General features: G+C 50.4%; 2 protein-coding genes and 1 pseudogene across 7 annotated transcripts; all 3 read left to right on the top strand.

Annotated features, from left to right (window-relative positions):
• The first annotated feature begins 981 nt into the window (after positions 1-981).
• LOC136336400 (COP9 signalosome complex subunit 4-like) lies at positions 982-2,681 on the top strand (annotated as a pseudogene).
• Positions 2,682-14,353: 11,672 nt separating this feature from the next.
• Positions 14,354-20,087, top strand: ACHE (acetylcholinesterase (Yt blood group)). Of its 6 annotated transcripts, none has more exons than XM_066274435.1 (7): positions 15,247-15,380; positions 15,528-15,712; positions 16,015-17,101; positions 17,447-17,931; positions 18,706-18,875; positions 18,997-19,057; positions 19,747-20,087. In XM_066274435.1, the coding sequence occupies exons 3-7, from the start codon at positions 16,037-16,039 to the stop codon at positions 19,829-19,831; spliced, it is 1,866 nt and encodes a 621-aa protein (XP_066130532.1). In that variant the 5' UTR covers positions 15,247-15,380; positions 15,528-15,712; positions 16,015-16,036; the 3' UTR covers positions 19,832-20,087. The 6 variants fall into 6 exon arrangements, with proteins under 6 accessions (XP_066130534.1, XP_066130537.1, XP_066130535.1 ...); XM_066274436.1 differs by having other exon boundaries at positions 16,012-17,101; XM_066274437.1 differs by lacking the exons at positions 15,247-15,380; positions 15,528-15,712 and adding an exon at positions 14,354-14,447.
• Positions 20,088-20,610: 523 nt separating this feature from the next.
• On the top strand, positions 20,611-21,218 carry UFSP1 (UFM1 specific peptidase 1). Its single transcript, XM_066274441.1, has one exon. The coding sequence runs from the start codon at positions 20,742-20,744 to the stop codon at positions 21,162-21,164; it is 423 nt and encodes a 140-aa protein (XP_066130538.1). The 5' UTR covers positions 20,611-20,741; the 3' UTR covers positions 21,165-21,218.
• The last annotated feature ends 41 nt before the right edge of the window (positions 21,219-21,259 follow it).

Here is a 21,259-nt window from a genome sequence, read left to right as displayed (position 1 = left end):
TTCATTAGCTCTGAGGTGCTTATTTTTTTCACATTGATGGCTCTAAAATGAGTGTCCATCTTACAATTGACTGTCTTACATTTGTCATTGGCAACACTTTTTTTCTTTCTTAGTGGTATTTAAAATAACGTTATGATAGTTATAAATTACAAAAATAAAAACTGTAACTTTATAGTTGAGAAATCTGGCAGACACCTCCTTAACCAAATGAATAAGTCATATAATTTGACAAGTCATATTGAATGGCATCTGTGGGTGGTGTGGGAGAGGGACCTACCTAGCACAGGGGCCCTGGTGGCTATCCCTCTAGCCCTCCCCACAAAGCCACACAACCCAGTCTCTCCTCGTAAGACTCCAGTCTGCTCTGAGTCCCCTCCCCTTGGCTGGAGCTCAGGGAACCAAGCAGAGCCTAGCCAGAGTGTGAGACATGGGCACCGCAGCTTGACCCAGTTGCCTACCTGAGGTGCCCAGGAATAAAAACAATTCAGAGCAATGAGAAACTGCTGTTCAGAGAAGTTCATGTGGGACTTCAATTTATTGCCAAGATGAAATAACAAGTATAGGATTTACCTTCCCACTTAAAAACAACCACAAAAACAGTAACAGACAAATACACAAAGAAACAGTGTTTAAGTTACTAAATATCAGACAACAAAGGACTGGGATTACTGAGAGATGGGAATTAAATACAGTGAGCCCTGTGATTGTCCAACTTACTATCTTAAGGTATTTTCTGAGCTATGGCATAGTGAGGGGGAATTGAGGTAAAGGCCTCAGCTGGGATAAACGGATGCAGCTATAAGTCTCAAAGACTAATGAAGCTAGAGAAGAGAGAGCTGCACAGAGAACTCTGGAGATCTGCAGAGGGCCTCCCTTAAGTACTCAGCAGAGTAGTTAATAGCACATGTATGAGGAAACTAACCAAGGCTGAGAAAGAGCCATCTAAAAAATCAAAGGAGTCCCTGCTGAGCTGGAAGAAAGATGGCAGCAGCTGTGTGACAGGATTTGGCCCAGCTCATGAATTCTAGCGACTCTCGTAAAGATCTGGCAGGGAAGTATCAGATCCTGAAGAAAAAAAAAAAAAAGCTATTCAATTATCCAGGGCAGAACAGCTAGAAGCTTTGAAAGCTTTTGTGGGAGCAATGGTAAATGAGAATGTCAACCTCGTGATCTCTCGACAGCTGCTGACTGATTTCTGCACACATCTCCCTAACCTGCCTGATAGTACAGCCAAAGAAATCTGTCATTTCACCTTGGAAAATCTTCAGCCTAGGGTCATTTCATTTGACAAGCAGGTTGCTTCCATAAGACAGCATCTTGCATCCATATCTGAGAAAAAAAGAAGACTGGAGAAATGCAGCCCAAGTGTTGGTGGGAATTCCTTTGGAAACAGGACAAAAACAGTACAGTATGAATTATAAACTGAAGATGTACCTGAAGATTGCTGGGCTCTATCTAGAGGATGATGATCCAGTCCAGGCAGAGGATTATATAAATCGAGCATCATTACTTCAGAGTAAATCAACCAACAAACAATTACAGATACATTATAAGGTACGCTATGCACATTATAAGGTATGCTATGCTTCTTGATTATAGAAGAAAATTCATTGAAGCTGCACAAAGGTACAATGAGCTCTCTTACAAGACAATAGTGCTCAAAAGTGGAAGACTGAAGGTCTTTTTTTCTTCTTTTTTTTATAGAGACAGAGAGAGAGTCAGAGAGAGGGATACACAGACAGGAACGGAGAGATGAGAAGCATCAATCATTAGTTTTTTGTTGCGCTTTGCGACACCTTAGTTGTTCATTGATTGCTTTCTCATATGTGCCTTGACCGTGGGCCTTCAGCAGACCAAGTAACCACTTGCTCGAGCCAGCAACTTTGGGTCCAAGCTGGTGAGCTCTTGCTCAAACCAGATGAGTCCGCGCTCAAGCTGGTGACCTCAGGGTCTCGAACCTGGGTCCTTCTGCATCCCAGTCTGACGCTCTATCCACTGCGCCACCACCTGGTCAGACATAAAGGTCTTAAAATATGCTTTGCACTGTACCATCTTAGCATCAGCAGGACAACAGCACTCTCAAATGCTAGCTAATCTTCTTAAGGATGAAAAGTGCCAGCAACTTGCTGCTTATGGAATCCTAGAGAAAATGTACCTGGATAGGATCATCAGAGGAAATCAACTTCAAAAATTTGCTGCCATGCCTGACCTGTGGTGGCGCAGTGGGATAAAGCATCGACCTGGAACACTGAGGTCACCGGTTCGAAATCTGGGGCTTGCCTGGTCAAGGCACATATGGGAGTTGATGCTTCCTGCTCCTCCCCCTTTCTCTCTCTCTCTCTCTCTCTCTCTCTCTCTCTCTCTCTCTCCTCTCTGAAAAAAAAATGGAATAAATAAAGTCTTTAAAAAAAAAAAAAGAATTTGCTGCCATGCTGATGCCTCACCAAAAAGCAACTACAGCTCATGGGTCTGGCATCTTGGATAGAGCTGTTCTTAAACCCAATTTGTTGTCTGCAAGCAAGTTATAACCTTCAAAGAACTTGGAGCTCTTTTAGAGATCCCTGCAGCTAAGGCAGAAAAGATAGCATCGCAAATGATAACGGAAGGACATATGAATTGATTTATTGATCAGATTGATGGCATAGTTCATTTTGAAACTTGAGAAGCCCTGCCAACATGGGACAAACAGACCCAATCGCTTTGTTTTCAAGTGAATAATCTTTTGGAGAAAATTAGTCAGACAGCACGAGAATGGACAGCACAGTGGCTCAGTGAACCCTTGCAGAACTACTGTGCCCGCTACATCTTTGTCCATGTTGTCTAGGTTAATTTTACTCTCTCCAAAGCATCTGCATCATGACTGTATATATCATACTTCAATCCCTTTTACGCTGGATTCCATTTAAAGAAAATATTATTAGAGCAGGAAGTACAAGCATTTAAAAATATATAGTTCCCATATTTCAGGGTCTCTGTGTATCAAGCTAACTCATATGTTTTGAAAGCTTTTTCTTCAAGAAGAGTGAGAAATCTGTGGCTAAAAAGTTTGAGATTTGTGATAACTTTGTAGTCATGTAAAACTTAAATGCTTTGTGCCCTTCCAAATGTGGTCATTCTAATAAATGGAGGAGTGAGCCAAATAAAAGCAGTACTTTTTAAAAATGTAATTAAAGAAAACTCTTTGCTACTCGCTCAGGGCTGGAAATAGTACCTGTTCCCAACATCCAGAATGGAAAAACTCATATACAGAAGGTCATTCCTCAGTAGTGGGAAACAAGTAGCCCTAAATTAAACACTGCTCCAGAACCAAATAACAAATCATAAAAGCAAGCCCATAACGATGAAAATATTTCCAAGTAAATTAACTGCGTCATAGAATAGGCTCAGGAGTGGTTTTAGAAATACAATAATATCCAGCAGGCATCAAGGTGAAATCACAATGTCTGGCATCAAATCAAAGATTTACAGGCCCTGGCCAGTTGGCTCCGTGGTAAAGCATCAGTCCAGTGTGTGGATATCCCAGGTTTGATTCACAGTCAGGGCACACAGGAGAAGTGACCATCTACTTCTCCCCTCCTCCCCCTCCCCTTCTCTCTCTCTCCCCTTACCCTCCCGCAGCCATGGCTAGATTGGTTCAAGCACATCAGCCAGATGCTAAGGATGGCTCTGTGGACCCTCTGCCTCAGGTGCTAAAAATAGCTCAGTTACAAGCATGGCCCCAGAGGGGCACAGTATCGGTTCCAGACAGGGGTTGCCAGGTAGATTCCATTAGAGCACATGTGGGAATCTGTTTATCTCCCCTCCTTTCACTTGGAAAAGAAGAAAAAAAATTTTTTTTAATTTTTTTTAATTTTACTTATTCATTTTAGAGAGGAGAGAGAGAGACAGAGAGGGAGAGAGAGAGAGGAGAGAAAGACAGAGAGAGAAGGTGGGGAGGAACTGGAAGCATCAACTCCCATATGTGCCTTGACCAGGCAAGCCCAGGGTTTCAAACCGGCGACCTCAGCATTTCCAGGTCGACGCTTTATCCACTGCGCCACCACAGGTCGGAAAAAAAAATTTTAAAGACTTATAGCAGGGGTCAGGAACCTATGGCTCACGAGCCAGATGTGGCTCTTTTGATGGCTGCATCTGGCTTGCAGACAAATCTTTAATAAAAATAATAATAACATTAAAAATATAAAACATTCTCATGTATTACAATCCATTCATTTCCTACCACTCATGTTCATGGTTGCAGGTGGCTAGAGCCAATCACAGCTGTCCTCCAGGACAACACCAAATTTTTATTGGATAATGCATACTGTACACGGGTTGTTGTGAGGTCAGGAAGTAAACTTCCCTCCTTTTAATCAAGTAGTCAGCTAGCTAATTGCAGAAACCCTTTTGACGAAGAAGATGGCTAAAAGAAAAAAAGATGAGGAGTATCGTACTTTTCAGCAGAAGTGGACAGAGGAATTCACCTTTGTGGAGAGAGCAGGTTCTGCAATGTGTCTAATATGCAATAATAAAATTGCACCGATGAAACGGTCAAATATAAAGCGGCACTTCAACACACGCCATACTACATTTGCATTGAAATATCCAGCGGGAGACCGCAGAAAGAAAGCATGTCAAGAGCTACTGTGCAGAGTGCAAGCTAGTCAGCAGCAACTCCGTGTTTGGACCCAACAAGGTGACTGAAATTCGGCTAGCTTTGCTGGTGCTTTAGCAATTGTGAGAAACGGAAAGCCATTCACAGATGGGGAGTATGCCAAAACATTCATGCTTGATGTTGCCAATGAACTTTTTGATGACTTTTCGGATAAAGACAAGATAATCAAACGAATAAAAGACATGCCTCTGTCGGCAAAAACTGTTCACGATCGTACCATCATGATGACAAATCAAATTGAGGCAACACAAGTGAAGGACATAAATGCAGCACCATTCTTTTCTCTCGCTTTGGATGAGTCAACAGACATAAGCCATTTATCCCAGTTCAGCATGATTGCAAGGTAGGCTGTTGGTGACTCACTACTTGAGGAAAGTCTTGCTGTTTTTGCCAATGAAAGAGACAACAAGAGGGGAGGATTTATTCAAGTCTTTCACTGAGTTCGCTAAAGAAAAAAATCTACCAATGGATAAAGTTATTTCGGTGTGTACTGATGGTGCTCCGTGCATGGTGGGGAAAAACAGAGGATTCGTAACGCTTCTTCGTGAACGTGAAAAGAGACCCATTCTAAATTTTCACTGCATCCTACATCAGGAGGCACTTTGTGCTCAGATGTGTGGCAAGTAGCTTGGTGAGATGATGTCACTGGTCATTCGGGCGGCCAACTTTATTGTTGCCCAAGCTTTAAATGATCGCCAGTTTAAAACACTGCTAGATAAAGTTGGGAATAATTATCCTGGTCTGCTTCTGCATAGCAATGTGTGCTGGTTGTCCAGAGGGAAGGTGCTCAGCCATTTCACAGCTTGTCTGAGAGAAATCCGGACTTTACTTGAAATAAAAAACATCGAGCATCCTGAGTTAGCTAACACTGAGTGGCTCCTGAAGTTCTACTATCTTGTGGACATGACTGAGCATTTGAACCAGCTCAATGTGAAAATGCAAGGCGTTGGAAATACAGTCTTATCCCTTCAACAAGCAGTGTTTGCATTTGAAAACAAGCTGGAACTCTTCCTCGCTGACATTGAAACAGGTCGTTTTCTACACTTTGAAAAACTGGGAGAGTTTAAAGATGCATGCACAGCAAGTGACCCTGCTCAATATCTCGATCTCCAGCAGCTAGCAGGCTTCACATCTAATCTCCTGCAGTCATTCAAAGGGCACTTTGGAAAATTTCGTGAGCGCACTCATCTTTTTAAGTTCATCACCCATCCACACGAGTGTGCAGTGGACAGCGCCGACCTGAGTTACATCCCCGGTGTCTCCGTCAGAGATTTTGAGCTACAAGCTGCTGACCTGAAGGCCTCAGATGTGTGGGTGAATAAGTTCAAGTCACTGAATTAAGATTTGTAAAGACTTGCACGACAGCAAGCAGACTAGGCGAGCAAACACAAGTGGGGAGAAATAAAAAAACTTCAACCCACGGACCAGCTGATTGTCAAAACTTGGAATGCGCTTCCCGTCACATACCACACATTGCAGCATGTGAGTATTGCTGTACTGACAATGTTTGGCTCTACGTATGCATGTGAGCAGTCTTTCTCACATCTAAAAACTGTTAAGACCAACCTACGATCACGTTTAACGAATGGAAGTCTCATCGCCTGCATGAAGCTTAACCTCACCACGTATCAACTAGACTACAAAGCCATCAGCAAAACCATGCAGCACCAGAAGTCACATTAATGGTAAGAAGTACTTTATTCATCATTGGTTAGCAACAGCATAACAACGTTATTAAAAAGAATTCAGAGACTTATTGTACTTTAAAAGTGTTGGTCTTACATAAAATGCACACATTTACTTGTATTTAGTGTTAAACATATTGTATGGCTCTCAAGGAATTACATTTTAAAATATGTGGCGTTCATGGCTCTCTCAGCCAAAATGGTTCCCGACTCCTGACTTATAAGCATGCAAAGAGGCAGGAAACATATCCATAATGAGGGAAAAAATCAACTGAAACTGACCCAGAAATCACATATATGTTAGAATTTGCAGAGGACATTAAACCATTTTTATAACTGATTTTTTATATGCTCAACATGTTAAGTAAAAAAAACCAGATTTTTTTAAATGACTCAAATCAAACTTCTAGAGATAAAAATTTCAATGCGTGAAATTAAAAGTACGCGGATGGGATTAGGAAGATTGTACATTGCAAAAGAGAGATTATTGAAATTAAAGGCACAGAAATAGAAACTACCCAAAAGGAAACACAGAGAGTAAAAAACAAGATAAAATTTTACAAACCGGAGCTGTGGGATAACTTAAACGGCCTAATATTCATGTTTGGAGTCATAAAAAGGGGGAGAGAGATGAGTGGCGGGGTGGTGGGGAAGCATTTGAAGAAATATTGGCTGAAAAAATTACAAATTTGGTAAAAACTACAAATTCACAGATTCAAAAAATTCAATGAACTTCGAGTACAAGAAGCATGAAGAACTCTACACTTAGGCACATTATGATCAAATTGCTTAAGACCAATGATAAACAGAAATCTTAAAAATAGCCAGAGAAAAGGGTCTTATTATATACAAAGTAACAAAGATAAGAATGACAAGACATTTCTCATGGGAAACAAAGCCAAAAAGAATTGTGTAGCAATATCTTTAGAGTATTGAAAGAAAAACCTCTCTCAACCTAGAATTCCACAAAATTCAAAAAATCTTTGAAAAGGAAAGGCAAATAAAAACACTTTAGACAGCCTAACCTGGCGGTAGCGCAGTGGATAGAGCATCAGACTGGGATGCAGAGGACCCAGGTTCGAGACCCCAAGGTCATCAGCATGAGTGCGGGCTCATCTGGTTTGAGCAAAAACTCACCAGCTTGGACCCAAGGTCGCTGGCTCAAGCAACGGGTTGCTCAGTCTGCTGAAGGCCCACAGTCAGGGCACATATGAGAGGACGACCGACCGATGAACAACTAAGGTGTTGCAACACGCAACGAGAAACTGATGGTTGATGCTTCTCATCTCTCTGTTCCTGTCTGTCTCTGTCTATCCCTCTCTCTGACTCTCTCTTTAAAAAAAAAAAGGAAAAAAAACACTTTAGACATACAAAAACTGAAATGCTTTATCACCAGGAGCTTCTCACTATAAGAACAGGTAAAGGACCTTCTTTACAAAAAAGAAAAACCACACCAGATAGAAATCTGAATCTACACAAAAGAATAAAGAGCACAGGAAATGGTAAATATATGAGAAGAGAGGGAAAGAGATCTGCTAAAGATAATTGTTTAAACCAAAGTGATAATTCTGTATTGTGGAGTTCAAAACATACATAAAAATAAAATGCATAGCAATAAATATCATAAAGGCCAGGAGTGGAGAAAAAAAGGTATGCTGTTATAAGATTTTTATTAACATATGTGAGATAATATATCCCCTGAATGGAAAATAAAGTCATATCAACATCCTGTACCCCCCAATATGAGGTACTGTGAAGGATACCAACATAACTTCTGCAGTATTCTGGCCAACAGTGAATAAACTTCATTTAATCATGAGGAAATTATCAGACAAGCCCAGATTGAAGGACATTCTACAAAATAACTGGCTGGTATTCTTCAAATGTGTCAAGGTCGTGTAAAACCAAGAAAGACTGAGGAGGAACTGTCTAAACTGGATGAGACTAAGGAGACATGACAGCTAAGTAGAATGGGTGATTCTGAATTAGCTCCTGGACTAGAAATGGAACATTAATGAAATAATTGCCGAAGTTGAATAGGTCTGTAGATTTTTTTCCATAGTATTGTATCAATGTAAATTTCCTAGTTTTGATCATTGTATCATAATAATGTAAGATGTTAATACTTAGAGAAGCTGGGTGAATGATATACAGGAACTACTGCCACCACACTGCTTAAATTTTTTCCCCTCGTCCTCAAACCCCAGGGTCCCTGTGGGTGTCAGACCCTCCTTCCCACTTTCCCCCCAAGAGCCTTCTAGCCTACAGAGAAGGAACTAGGAGACAGGCATCCTGTCCCCTTCAATCTCAATCCCTGAAAATCATGGAGCCCCAGGAAAGGGGTGGGTAGTCTGGGTGGAATGAAGAGGCTTCAGAAGTGGCCCCTGAGGTGGGCGTGGTAAGGGAAGGGTCAGAGAGACGGGCCTGGATGCTGCAGGACTGCTGCCATGCCTGTGGGTTCAGGATGGGATGGAGAGACTCCGTGGGCATTAAACTCCTCTGACCATGGTGGAGACTGTCCTCAGGCCTTGGCCTGGCTGAACAGGGCCCCGTTCTACTGTCAAGAGAGCCATCTGAGTATGGGAGTGAAGTGGAGGTCTGATGTCCCACGTGGAGAGGAGGAAAGGTCCCTGAAAACTGCAGAAACTATTACCTGAGGTAGCTATCCTTCACCTGCCTTTCCCCTTCAAAATGCAGGAGCAATACTCAGGCACCTGTCACCCAGGCCTGTTTTCATGGTCCAAGATGGCTGGAAGGTCTGATAGGCAGGGTCCCAACTGAGGCCTAAGAGGGAGAGAGAGAAATGGAAGTAGGGAGGAACAAAAACGGGGGAGAGAGGAAGGGATAGTGGGAGGCAGATAGAAGCTGTTCCAGGAAACTCATGTAGGGACCCACCACACCCCTTCTTCCTTGAACTAGAAGTGCGTTTTCTGCAAGTGCCAGAGGAGGTGAGCAGCTCTGAACACACCAACACCCCAGCGCAGGTCAGAGTTCTCGTCAAAGTCCAGACTCTCCACTTACCAGCGAGTAAAAGCTTAACCTATCTGGGTTTCAGTTCCAATTTCCTGGCTGTTCAATCGTAAGGATAATAGGGTGTGCCCCGTGGAATGTTGTAATCAGAAAGTAAGTGGGATGATCTTCTAGAAAAGTGTTCGGGCCAGTGCCTGGCAAGCAAGGCCCCAGCAAATGCCAATGTGAAAGTAGCACTGGGTCTGGACTAGTCACCAACCCACTCTGCTGTCCCTGATGTTGTGGCCATTGACCTGGGCGCCAGCTGTCCACAGGACTGTTGGCCATGAGGCCAACCTTGCAGCCAGCCTGCACTGTTCCCAGTCAAGGTGGAGGAATCCCAAGCAAGCCCTCCCCACCACTGCACCCCTCCTGTGTGCAATGCTTGGTGTCCCTGGAATCATAGTGAGGTTCATCCAAGGAACCTCTGTATTGGAATGCTCTCATTGGCTGGCTAACACCTGCAGGAGCAGCTGGAGACAATTGCAGGAGCTTCCAGGGGCTCCAACATAGATAGCACATAGTGCAAACTAGCTGTTCCCAAACTGTCATCCAAAATGCACTACTAAATATTTAAACCAAAACCAGCATCAGGGTTGGCTGGAGCCAGGGTCCGTGCAGGCAGTGGGTCTGCACACCAGGGTCATACTCTGAGTCATACTCCAGTATCCTGAATTCCTTCAGGCTTCTGACACCATGGCAGACAAATGGTAACTCGGAATAAAATGCACTCCTGGCAAATTTAATTATACATTTCACTCCTTTCAGGACCATTACAGCTTACGGACAGAAACCAACCTGGGAAGGGAACCGATGTCTACAATCCATCCAGAGCACTGGATATGAAACCCCGCTCCATCCCACCCCCAGCTAGAAAGGGTGCGAGAATAAGCAGAAGGATGTCTAATGAACTACATGGGAAATACTGTAAACTGGTTAAATATTTAACAGAATTGTAAAAAATAAATTTAGACTATCCAGAGACAGGCTAAAAATGTGTGAAATGATGAAAACTAGCAAAGGAACAAAAAGTTACAAACAAAACAGGATGGATGGATAAGTCTAAGGAGGAATTATGTGAAATAACGTAACGGGTTAAGTATGAATTTAAGATCTTCAGAAGGGTCACAGGAAGCAGTAGGGAAAGTGGAGGCAAGTTTCGTGCCTTGCTCAGGCTCCCAACTCTGCAGTTCCACAACCCTGCTTAACAGGGGCTAAGGGCAGTGGCCTCAAACAAAGGCTACTCCCAGTATCTGCCCTCTCTTCTTCCTTAGAATTAGGACAGCAAGTTTTTAGATGACTACACATGTATCCAGAACAAAAAAATTACACTTCTGAAACTCTGCATAGCCAATTATGACCTCAGGGTTAGGTTCTGGCCAGTGGGATATAATTGAAGGGGTGTGTGTATGATTTCTTTAAATGTCTTTTATTTATTTATTTAGAGAGAGACAGAGGGAGAGAGAGAAAGAGAGAAGGGGACAGACAGGAATGGAGAGAGATGATAAGCATCAACTCATAGTTGCTGCTCATTGATTGATTTTTCATATGTGCCTTGATCAGGGGGCTCAAGCTGATGACCTTGGGCTCAAGCCAGCGACCATGGGATCATGTCTATAATCCCACACTCAAGCCAGCAACCTGGGGGTTTTGAACCTTGGTCCTCAGTGTCAAAACCCCAGGCTTGTCTGGTTAAGCCACATATGGGAGTTGATGCTTCCTACTCCTCCCCCTATCTTTCTCTCACCCCCCTAAAATGAATAAATAAAATCTTTATAAAAAAAAAGAATTTCCTGTCAGAATAAAAAAAGGAATAAATTTTTTAAAAAGTGTTCCTTTAAATTATGTAAAACCCAAAATGTTGGTGTTTTATATGGATCACAAGTGTAGTAGTCCTTAATTTATTTGTCCCAGTTGTTATTGAAAGAACCAAGCATGTGTTACACATGAAAACATTGTGATCCTTTTCTCTTAGTGTAAACAAACTCCAAGGTAACTGGACTTCTAAAGCACCTTTCTGTTTACCTGATATCTACTTTAGCAATAATTTTTTACAAACCTCTGACTCAACAAAGTAAATAAAGATATACATTATCACTGTCTAAAAATAAATAATCATTTAAACATTTTTTAAAATAAAACTCCGAGATGGAAACACAATCTACCTGGTCTCCTCCATCTGCACAATCCCAGGACAAACTGCAGACTGAGGACATACCTGTGCCCCATAGGCACATGTCCCAGAGCTGCTTGCAGCTATGGAACCCGGCCTCCTGCAACACCTACCTCCCAGGCACAGGGCCGGCATGACCTAGAACTCCATGCAGTCTTGCAGATTCATGACTGGTCATTCAACTGACCCCTCTCCGACCCAGGGTCTGAGGAAACAGATCAGGGACTCCAGGAGAAGGACACCCTTCTCAGATTGCAACCTAATCTCCCAACACCTCCCCACTGGTATTGGGCCTGCCTGTCCTTCCCATCTCCCCAGGCTTAGGGAGTGGGGAGGGGATATTGACATAAATGGCTGCATCCTCTTCCTGCCCCAGATTCTCCAGCATCTTTGGAAACTACATTTCCCCTTCCCTCTCCTGCTGGCTGATTTTCCATAGTCCCCACCCACACCTACCCCCCGAAAAGAATAAAGTTCTGACTGGCTTCAGAATACTCCACAACCTGCCTTGCCCTTATCTCCCATGGATCCCTCACAGGTACTGGCTTGCTAATGCCATGCCCAAGCAGGCAGGAATTGCCCTCGGCCTTGCTCCCCACTCCAGCCCCTACAGACACATCTGAACACCTTTTCTGGCTAAATCTACTTACCACCACTCAGATGCATATAGGCTCTACCTCCCTGGGAAAGTCAAGTCCACCAAGGTTGTCCTGTCCTTGACTCCAGCAGCAGGTCCAGGCTGAGTTCAGCACTGACCTCTCTGAGGCAATCTGCTGAACCAGCTCCTAAAACCTGTCCTGTCCTTTTACCTTCTAAACTATCTAAAGTATCACTAGTTTATGATAACCCTGGGCTATAAACTGTCCCTGCCGTCCCTCTCTTCATGGTACAAGCCCAGGGACTGCTGGCTGTTGAAGTCAGGAGAGGCGCTTGCAATGGCACAGCCCTTTTTGGAGAATTACAGGGAAATAAAGCCCCCATCACTGTCAGGGACTTGACAGGCCAAAATCTCCACAGCCTTAAGCCTGGAGCAGGCCTCTGCTCATTCATTCATACTTGATTTTTATCGTTCTAATAATTTATTATAATTCCCACTTTGGGTTAACCTGCCTCAATTCCTTTTCTCCCACAGCCACAGTGACTGCCCATTTTCTGTCCCCTAACCCCACCCACAGCCCTAATGACTGGGGACGTGGTCTGACCACTGGGAAGCCCTCAACCAGTGGGGCCAAGACGCTGAAGGACAGGTGCTGGGAACCTCGATATCCTTGCAGGGGATTTAGGGTGCCTACAGAGTGGAACGCGAAAAGCCAGAACGGTGGGGAAGAGATGACTAGGGATTTGTCTCCGCATCCCGTCGCAGTCTCCGAGGCCGCAGAGGCTGCCTTCGGCGCCACCTGGCGGCTGTCGCTCTCGAGAGGAGGAGCAGACTAGACTCAGCGAGGGTCGCCGGCCCTGCGGGGGCCGGTACCCGCGGGGTGCATGAGCGGGCTAGGGCGCACCCAGCTTGAAGAACCAGGACCGTGCAGCACAGGGAGGGGAACGCCTCTGAGTTCCGGCGGACCCCTCAACACTCCCGATATCCTAAAACCGGTGCCCTTGGACTCTTACGGCGGCAGATGTGGGACCCACACGCTGAGAGATGCTAAGCCACTGAGTGAACGTGCGCGCCCGCGCGCCCGCCTCACGAGGCGCCCCGCACCGCCGCGCGCGCGCACGCACTCCAGGACGCTAGTCCGCGCCGGCGGGTCCTCAGCTCAGCTGGCCGTAGGTTCCCAAGACGGAGGGCACCTCAAGAAAGGAGGGCACCTTTGCGCAGCGTAATCATGCGGGCCCAGCCTCACACTTTTTCGCTCTCACCTCGAGCGTGAGATGCTGCCGCGGCCGCATTTCCCCGCGGCATCCTCCGGGTGACACTTGGAGGATGGGACATGGGGGTCCGTGCGGCTCCGGGCCCTCAGAACAGTCTCGGGGCGCCGAGGCCAGGCCGCTCCCACCTGCCCGCTGCGGCGGCCAATGAGAGCTTGGCCTAGTGATGTCATGCCCCTACCGGACCCTAGTGACGAAAATCCGAGGTTACCCGTTAGGGAACCAGCGCAAACCCACCCGCGGAGGTTCCGGAAGTTTCCACTGCGGCGGCGGAGTGCGGCTTCGCACCACAACCGAGCCACCACTTTGACCTTCCCCCTGGGGTGTCCTCGAGTCACTTCTTCCCCCCCCACACACACACACACTCAGTGTTCTATATGGGAGCCCTTCATTTCCACTCGTGATCTCATGTTCACGTCTTCATTTCCACAGGTGTTCCCTCGTTCCCAAAGTGTCCCATGTCATCTTTTCTCCACCATTGTTACCCAGTCCTCTGAGGGGTTCCTCAGCCACACTTTTACGTGCCGGTTCCCCCATGTCACCCCTGCTGTGTGGTGGCCAGAAATGTTCATTTATTCGGCCTCCAGCCCCGACAGAGGCTGTCATCATGTCCAAGAGTGTCCGTCCGTCTGTGAATGTCACTGCGTTTGTCAGTGTCTGTCACTGCATGAGACGGTCCGTCTGCGTGTGTCTGTCTCCTCGGGCTTCTGTTCGTCTGTCTGTGACTGTGGGTGTCTGCTCTACCACTGCGAGTCTTTTGGTCGTGTCGGTCACCGGGTGTCTGTTTGTAGGTGTCTGTATACTGGCGTTCGTCTGGGCCCCGGGGTCTCTGGTTCTCGGCTCCGAGGGAGGGAGAGAGAGAGGAGGTGGCAGCCCTGGGTGGTGGGGAGGGGCTAGGGCGGAGACAGTGGGCGGGGGCAGGGGCGAAGTGCGGGGCCGGAGGGGGTGTGTGCGGGGGGCCGGAGGCGGTGGCTGTCAGAGTCAGCTCAGCCTGCGCCGGGGAACATCGGCCGCCTTCCAGCTCCCGGCGCGGCCCTGCCCGGCTCGACCGCTTCAGGTGAGTCCCCCGCCCCTCCCGGGACCCTCCCCAGGCCCGCGGTCCCTTCCGCATCAGGGGCATGGCACGCTCCTGGAGGGATCGAGGCCCCCAAACCCGACGCCCACTGCACCCCCGGGCCTCCCCAGCGACTCCCCCCTCCCGCCCACACTCATCCTTAACTCTTCGCTCGCCGCTGAAGACTCGGTCGCCAGCGCGGGAGCCGGCACCCGGAAGGGCGGGCCGCTGCCTCTTTTCTCGATTTCCTTTGGGGACCCCGAGCGCCCCTTGCCCCAAGTCTGGGGCTACTGGAAGACGCCCCCTGCTTGGGGCGGAACCCGGGCTGCGCAGGTTCCTGGCTCCTGGCTGCCATTTCCCCCGCCCCACCTCAATCTGGCGACCCCAGGGCTCCGGCGCAGCGCCCAGCCGAAGCCCCCTGCCAGGCTCAGGCATCCCCCTTCCGCGGGGACTCCGTCTCTATTTTGGAGCTAGGGGAGGCTCAGCGGAAGCCCCAGTTATAATTAGCCACACTCGGGTTTCCTAGTTAATCTCAGCACCAGCACTACCCCGGCTCAGGGCATCCGGGGCTGGGTGAGGGGTGACCGGCGCGAGAGCGGGGGGGAGTTCCGACCCGGGGAATTTTGATCCCTTGGCTGGAGATGCCGGAACCGCAGCAGCTGCTGCCCCAAAATAGCGCCCCCGCCCCTGCAGCCGGGGATCTCTGGAGCTCCAAGAACACAGGCGTCCTGGTTCGCCCTTCAGACCCCTCCGCAGTGCCCTCAAGCTCTCAGACCCCCGCCCCAAGTTCCTGGCTCCTATACTCCGGGCGGGGAGCGCCGCAATTTCCTCGGTCTCTACTGCCCCCCGCTGGCGACAGCATGCACATCAGCATTGGACGGAAGGGGGACTGGGGTCCAAGGCTGACGAACCGTTTGCTGAGGCTAGGTGACTGGGGTGCGCAACGACGGGCGCCCACGGGTACAAACGTGCTGTGCCAGACAGTGGATGCGGCGGGCTGGGCGGGGCAGGGTGGAGTAGGAAGGGTTTGGGATGCCCCAGGGTCTGTGGCTCCACACCCTCAATGCCCAACCCGCCCTCCAGGGCCCTGGCCCTGGCCAAAGGGGAGAGGCTGCGCCTTCACGCCACCGCAAGCGCCCCCATCCGCGCCTCCGGTCAGCAAGGGCCCCGCCCCTGTCGGGTGGCCTGTAAGTGGACTGCGGCCTTTGGTGCGGGTGCCGCAGGGCTAGCACTGGACCCAGCCCAGTCCGCCCAGCTGGAGGAAGAAGGTGAGGGCGCTGGGTCCTCTGTGACGGCAGGGGATGGTATTGCTTGGCAGGTCTCATCTCTGTTCCTTACATTTGTCTCTCTGGGTGTGTATGTGCCTGATCTCTGTACCCTCTTGCTTCTCACTGTCTGCCTGTGTTCTTGTCTCTGCTTGTCTGTCTCCCTCGCTCCATTTCTCTCCTCCTCTTTGCCAACCTGCCCCACCTCCTCTGCAACTCAGCGATAACCCCTGGGCAAGAATCTCTCCTAATCTCCCTCCTGGCAGTCTCAGGCCTTCACCCTCTGCCTTTCTTTCTCCCAGCAGCCGCCTGCTTGCCTTGGCAGCCATGACGCCCCCATGGTGTCCTCTGCACACTCCCTTCCCAGCGTCCCCACTTCTCTTTTTCCTCTTCCTCCTGGGAGGATGGGCAGAGGCTGAGTACCCGGAGGACCCAGAACTGCTGGTGACGGTGCGTGGGGGCCGGCTTCGGGGCATCCGCCTGATGGCCCCTGGAGGCCCTGTCTCTGCTTTTCTGGGAATCCCCTTCGCAGAACCACCCGTGGGCCCCCGTCGCTTTCTGCCACCGGAGCCCAAGCAGCCCTGGCCAGGGGTGCTGGATGCCACAGCCTTCCAAAGTGTCTGCTACCAATACGTGGACACCTTGTACCCTGGCTTTGAGGGCACCGAGATGTGGAACCCCAACCGTGAGCTGAGTGAGGACTGCCTCTACCTCAATGTGTGGACACCATACCCTCGGCCTGTGTCCCCCACCCCTGTCCTTGTTTGGATCTATGGGGGTGGCTTCTACAGTGGGGCCTCCTCCTTGGACGTATATGATGGCCGCTTCTTGGCCCAAGCAGAGGGCACTGTGCTGGTATCCATGAACTACCGGGTGGGTGCCTTTGGCTTCCTGGCCCTGCCAGGGAGTCGGGAGGCCCCAGGCAATGTAGGTCTCCTTGATCAGAGGCTGGCCCTGAAGTGGGTGCAGGAGAATGTGGCAGCCTTCGGGGGTGACCCAATGTCAGTGACTCTGTTTGGGGAAAGTGCAGGTGCCGCCTCCGTGGGCATGCACCTGCTGTCCCCACCAAGCCGTGACCTGTTCCACAGGGCTGTGCTACAGAGTGGTGCACCCAATGGGCCCTGGGCTACAGTGGGCATGGGAGAGGCCCGCCGCAGGGCCACGCTACTGGCCCGCCTTGTAGGCTGTCCTCCAGGTGGGGCTGGTAGCAATGACACAGAGTTGGTTGCATGCCTGCGAACACGGCAAGCTCAGGACCTGGTGGACCACGAGTGGCATGTGCTGCCTCAGGAAAGCGTCTTCCGCTTCTCTTTTGTGCCTGTGGTGGATGGAGACTTCCTCAGTGACACACCTGAGGCCCTCATCAATGCTGGAGACTTCCAAGGCCTGCAGGTGACTAGTGGCTGGAGGGGTGGAGCTGGTTCCTCTAGGCCTTTTCTCCCACCTGCCCTCCCCCTGGGAACCCAGGTATGAGGGCTCTGCAAGACCCACTCCCAAAGGCCCAGGCTTCTCTTCCCTGAGGGCTAGATCCCAGGGTGGCTAGTGGGACAGAGGAAAGAAAATGTGGCTATATTTTCTCCTTCCCTCCATTCATTCCCCAATCTCATATGCTCTTCTTTTGTGGTTCTGGGTCTGTAATTGTTCATCTCTCTGGCTCTTTGTCTGTCCACCCGTTTCTGTCTGCCTGTCTGTCTGTGTCCATCCCCTACTCCCCATTCCTTCATCCTGTTCCCCCAGGTGCTGGTGGGTGTGGTGAAGGATGAGGGATCCTATTTTCTGGTTTACGGGGCCCCAGGCTTCAGCAAAGACAACGAGTCTCTCATCAGCCGGGCCCAGTTCCTGGCTGGGGTGCGGGTCGGGGTGCCCCAGGCGAGTGACCTGGCTGCCGAGGCTGTGGTCCTGCATTACACAGACTGGCTGCACCCTGAGGATCCAGCACGCCTGAGGGAAGCCATGAATGATGTGGTGGGCGACCACAATGTTGTGTGCCCTGTGGTCCAAATGGCTGGGCGACTGGCCGCCCAGGGTGCTCGGGTCTATGCCTACGTCTTTGAACACCGTGCGTCCACACTCTCCTGGCCCCTCTGGATGGGGGTGCCCCACGGCTATGAAATCGAGTTCATCTTTGGGCTCCCCCTGGAACCCTCGCTAAACTACACCATCGAGGAGAGAGCCTTTGCCCAGCGACTGATGAAATACTGGGCCAACTTCGCCCGCACAGGGTTAGCAGTGCCAAGGGGAGGACTGCCTCCGGGAGCCGGGGAGGCAGGGGGGGACCAACAGAGAAAGAGAGGAAGACAAGCAGAGACAGACAGGAAGGGCCAGAAAGAGATGGGAAACTTCATAAAGAAAAGAAGACAACGGGGGAGAGAGAATGACAAAGGAGAATACAAGAGAGAGGAAGGAGGAAGCTGGGTGGCAGGTCCTGAAGATACAAGGACAGCAGCATAGGGAGGCAAAGTGAAAAGATGGACAGAGACAAAGGCATTACCATAGTAGTTAAGAGCATGAACTGTACAGCTGGATCAATTGGACCAGTGATTTTACGTTGTGACGTGTGCGCGCGCACGCACACACAGAGTTTACCTATATATGAAGGGGACAATATATCTAACATTACGTGGGTGTTGTCAAAAGTAAATGTGACATTTGTAGTGCTAGAACTGGACCCAGTTATATAGTAAGAGCTCAATAAATCAATTGTTTTAAATGAGAGAAACAAAGACAATGATAGAGCAGGAAAAACTGAGGGAAAGGGAGAGGAGAGACAGAAAGAAGGTAGGAGGCAGGGGAAGACTCCAGATGATGAGGGATACTGGAGAAGAGAAAGAAGGATTAAAGCGGCAGTGGGAGGGAAGGGATGGGATTCTCCTTGGAGCAAAGAGGGCATGGGGTCTGGAAGCAACCTGCCTCCTCCTCATCCTCTCCACCTCCATTCCCCAACCCCAGGGAGGGGCGGGCAACCCTGAGGCTGAGCCTTCCCTTTCCTTCCACAGGAACCCCAATGACCCCCGGGATCCCAAGGCCCCACAGTGGCCACCGTACACAGGGGGAGCGCAGCAGTACGTAAGCCTCAACCTGCGGCCGCTGGAGGTGCGGCGGGGTCTGCGCGCCCAGGCTTGCGCCTTCTGGAACGGCTTCCTACCCAAATTACTCAGCGCCACTGGTACGCAGGGGCCAGCGGGCAGAGGCTGGGCAGAGGGGGAGAAATAGAATGCGGGGGGGGGGGGGAGAAAAGGGGGGTATTGGAAGCCGGCGGGGTATAACCCCTTTCTTCTCCCCACCAGCCTTGGAGGCTCCCAGCACCTGCCCAGGCCCCGCCCACGGGGAGGCTACCCCGAGGCCCAGGTCCGGCCTCCCCCTACCCCTCTTCCTCTTCCTCCTCTCCCGGCTCCTGCGGCTGTGACCACAGCCTCTTCCCCCTCCGGCCTCAAGGGGCCCCTCCTCTAATGAGTGGTCGGACTGTGAGGAAGGGCCCCACTCAGGGATCTCCTACCCAGCGCCCCCTCCCCCCCCAACCGAGATTCAAACGGAACCACGTGTAGGGAGGGGTGACCTACGACCTTTCTCAGGGACGCACACGCCTTTGTTGTTTAAATGGAAATGAAAAAGCCAATTTATATATATATATATATAAAATTATTCCTTGGAGCCTGAGCCTGGTGTTGGGGGGAAAAGGAAGACCTGGGGCTAGATAGCGTCTCCCAGTGGGGCTATAACCGTCAACCATTTCTGTCTCTTCTCTTTTCCCCAACAACCCACTGATACTCCCCCTCCTAATCCCTTCTGTTCCCCTGGTCTTCTGGTCACCACCCCTTCCCTCCTCCTTCCCACCATCCTTCTCTGGCCCTACCTCTACTCTCATCCTCTCTGGTCTTTCGTCTTTCTCTTATTCTCCTGATCCTCCTTCCACCATTTCACGGCCTCCTCCTACTTACTCCTTGTGTCCTCCTGCACTCACGCCCCTCACCCAATGTCCGTTCCCCGACCTTCCCCACGTCCTTCTCCCACCCACTTGCCGGGCTTCCTGGCCGCAGACACGCTGGACGAGGCGGAGCGCCAGTGGAAGGCCGAGTTCCACCGCTGGAGCTCCTACATGGTGCATTGGAAGAACCAATTTGACCATTACAGCAAGCAGGATCGCTGCTCAGACCTGTGACTCAGGCGGGACCCCCACGTTCCGCTGCTCTACCCGCCCCTCCAGGCCCCCTAGCTGTACATACTATTAATCTAAGGGCTGGGATATAACAGAGGAGCCCTAGACCCTGCCCACCCCGACTTCCCCCCGAGGCTCCTGGTCCTCTGCATGTCTCGGCCGAGCCCCCTACCCTACGGTGCCTTCGCCCCTCTGGGCTGCCAATAAACTGTTACAGCCAAAGGCGTGTGCGCGACTGGGAAGCGGGGGTCGGCAGAGTGCCTAACCATTGGGGCCGAGGAAAAGGGTGGTCACTAGAACCGGCAGTTGGTCCCACTCAAGTTGGACACAGGACGCGTATCCACAGCCCATCCCGCGAGGTGGAATTCGCGTCTGCGCGTTAAGAAGGGCTGCGCAGGCGCATCGAAGCAGGGCAGCGGTGCATTGTGGGAAGCCCGCGGGTCAGCTTGGTCCCTATCACCACCAGGATTGCCCTCCATTGCTTTGTTGTACCCAGCGAGTTCGTCGCCAGAACTTGGGCGCCGCTCCTGCCGGTAACTAGCCAAGATCGGGGCCAAGAGTAAGTACTGGAACCTGAGTTCTCCCTGGAGTTCTCTCGACGCTGCAGACGCAACATCTGCCCTGCCTCGTCAACCTCCGCCCCCGCCTACCGCCCTGGAGCCGCTGAAGGACGTCCACCTGGGCCTTTCTCCACCCGGCCGCGGTCGCCTGGCCATTCTCTCGGGCCACTACCTCTACTATCACTACGGCTGCGACGGCCTGGACGACCGGGGATGGGGCTGCGGCTACCGCACTCTGCAGACGCTGTGCTCCTGGCCAGAGGGGCAGCCCGGGAGCGTGCCCTGCTTGGCGGATGTGCAGGCTGCACTTGAGGATATGGGCGACAAGCCCCCTGGGTTCCGGGGCTCCCGGAGCTGGATCGGCTGTATAGAGGCCAGTCTCTGCCTTGACCATTTCGGAGGGCCCCAGGGGCGTATATGCCACATTCCCCGCGGAGCTGGACTTCAGGGAGAACTGGAGAGGCTTTACTCCCACTTCGCAGGGGGCGGGGGGCCTGTAATGGTTGGGGGAGATGCGGATGCCCAATCCAAGGCCTTGCTGGGAGTCTGCTTGGGGCCAGGCACTGAAGCCTACGTACTGGTGTTGGACCCTCACTTCTGGGGTGCTCCGAAAAACCCCAGTGAACTACAGGCTGCTGGGTGGGTGGGCTGGCGAGAGGTGAGCACAACCTTTGACCCCAACTCCTTCTACAACCTATGTTTCACCAGCTGTAACTCCAAAACGCAACTTCACACCTAAGACTAAGACTATCTCTGGTCCCTCACACTCGCTTGCAAAGGCAGAGGCTTAGAAACTGCCCAACGTCAGGCCCCCAGGGAAATCCCAGTAGAACC

This window comes from Saccopteryx bilineata, chromosome 4 (assembly GCF_036850765.1).
Source record: "Saccopteryx bilineata isolate mSacBil1 chromosome 4, mSacBil1_pri_phased_curated, whole genome shotgun sequence".
Classification (NCBI taxonomy): domain Eukaryota; kingdom Metazoa; phylum Chordata; class Mammalia; order Chiroptera; family Emballonuridae; genus Saccopteryx; species Saccopteryx bilineata.
This window is presented reverse-complemented; position numbering and strand designations above follow the sequence as displayed.

What these genes read in the sequence shown, in the direction of transcription:
- ACHE (XM_066274437.1), top strand. Translation starts at nt 16,037, where the DNA reads ATGACGCCCCCATGGTGTCCTCTGCACACTCCCTTCCCAGCGTCCCCA. An exon ending in GCCAACTTCGCCCGCACAGG is followed by an intron (nt 17,932 to 18,705) that starts GTTAGCAGTGCC and finishes TTCCTTCCACAG; the next exon opens with GAACCCCAATGACCCCCGGG. An exon ending in CAAATTACTCAGCGCCACTG is followed by an intron (nt 18,876 to 18,996) that starts GTACGCAGGGGC and finishes TCTCCCCACCAG; the next exon opens with CCTTGGAGGCTCCCAGCACC.
- UFSP1 (XM_066274441.1), top strand. Translation starts at nt 20,742, where the DNA reads ATGGGCGACAAGCCCCCTGGGTTCCGGGGCTCCCGGAGCTGGATCGGC.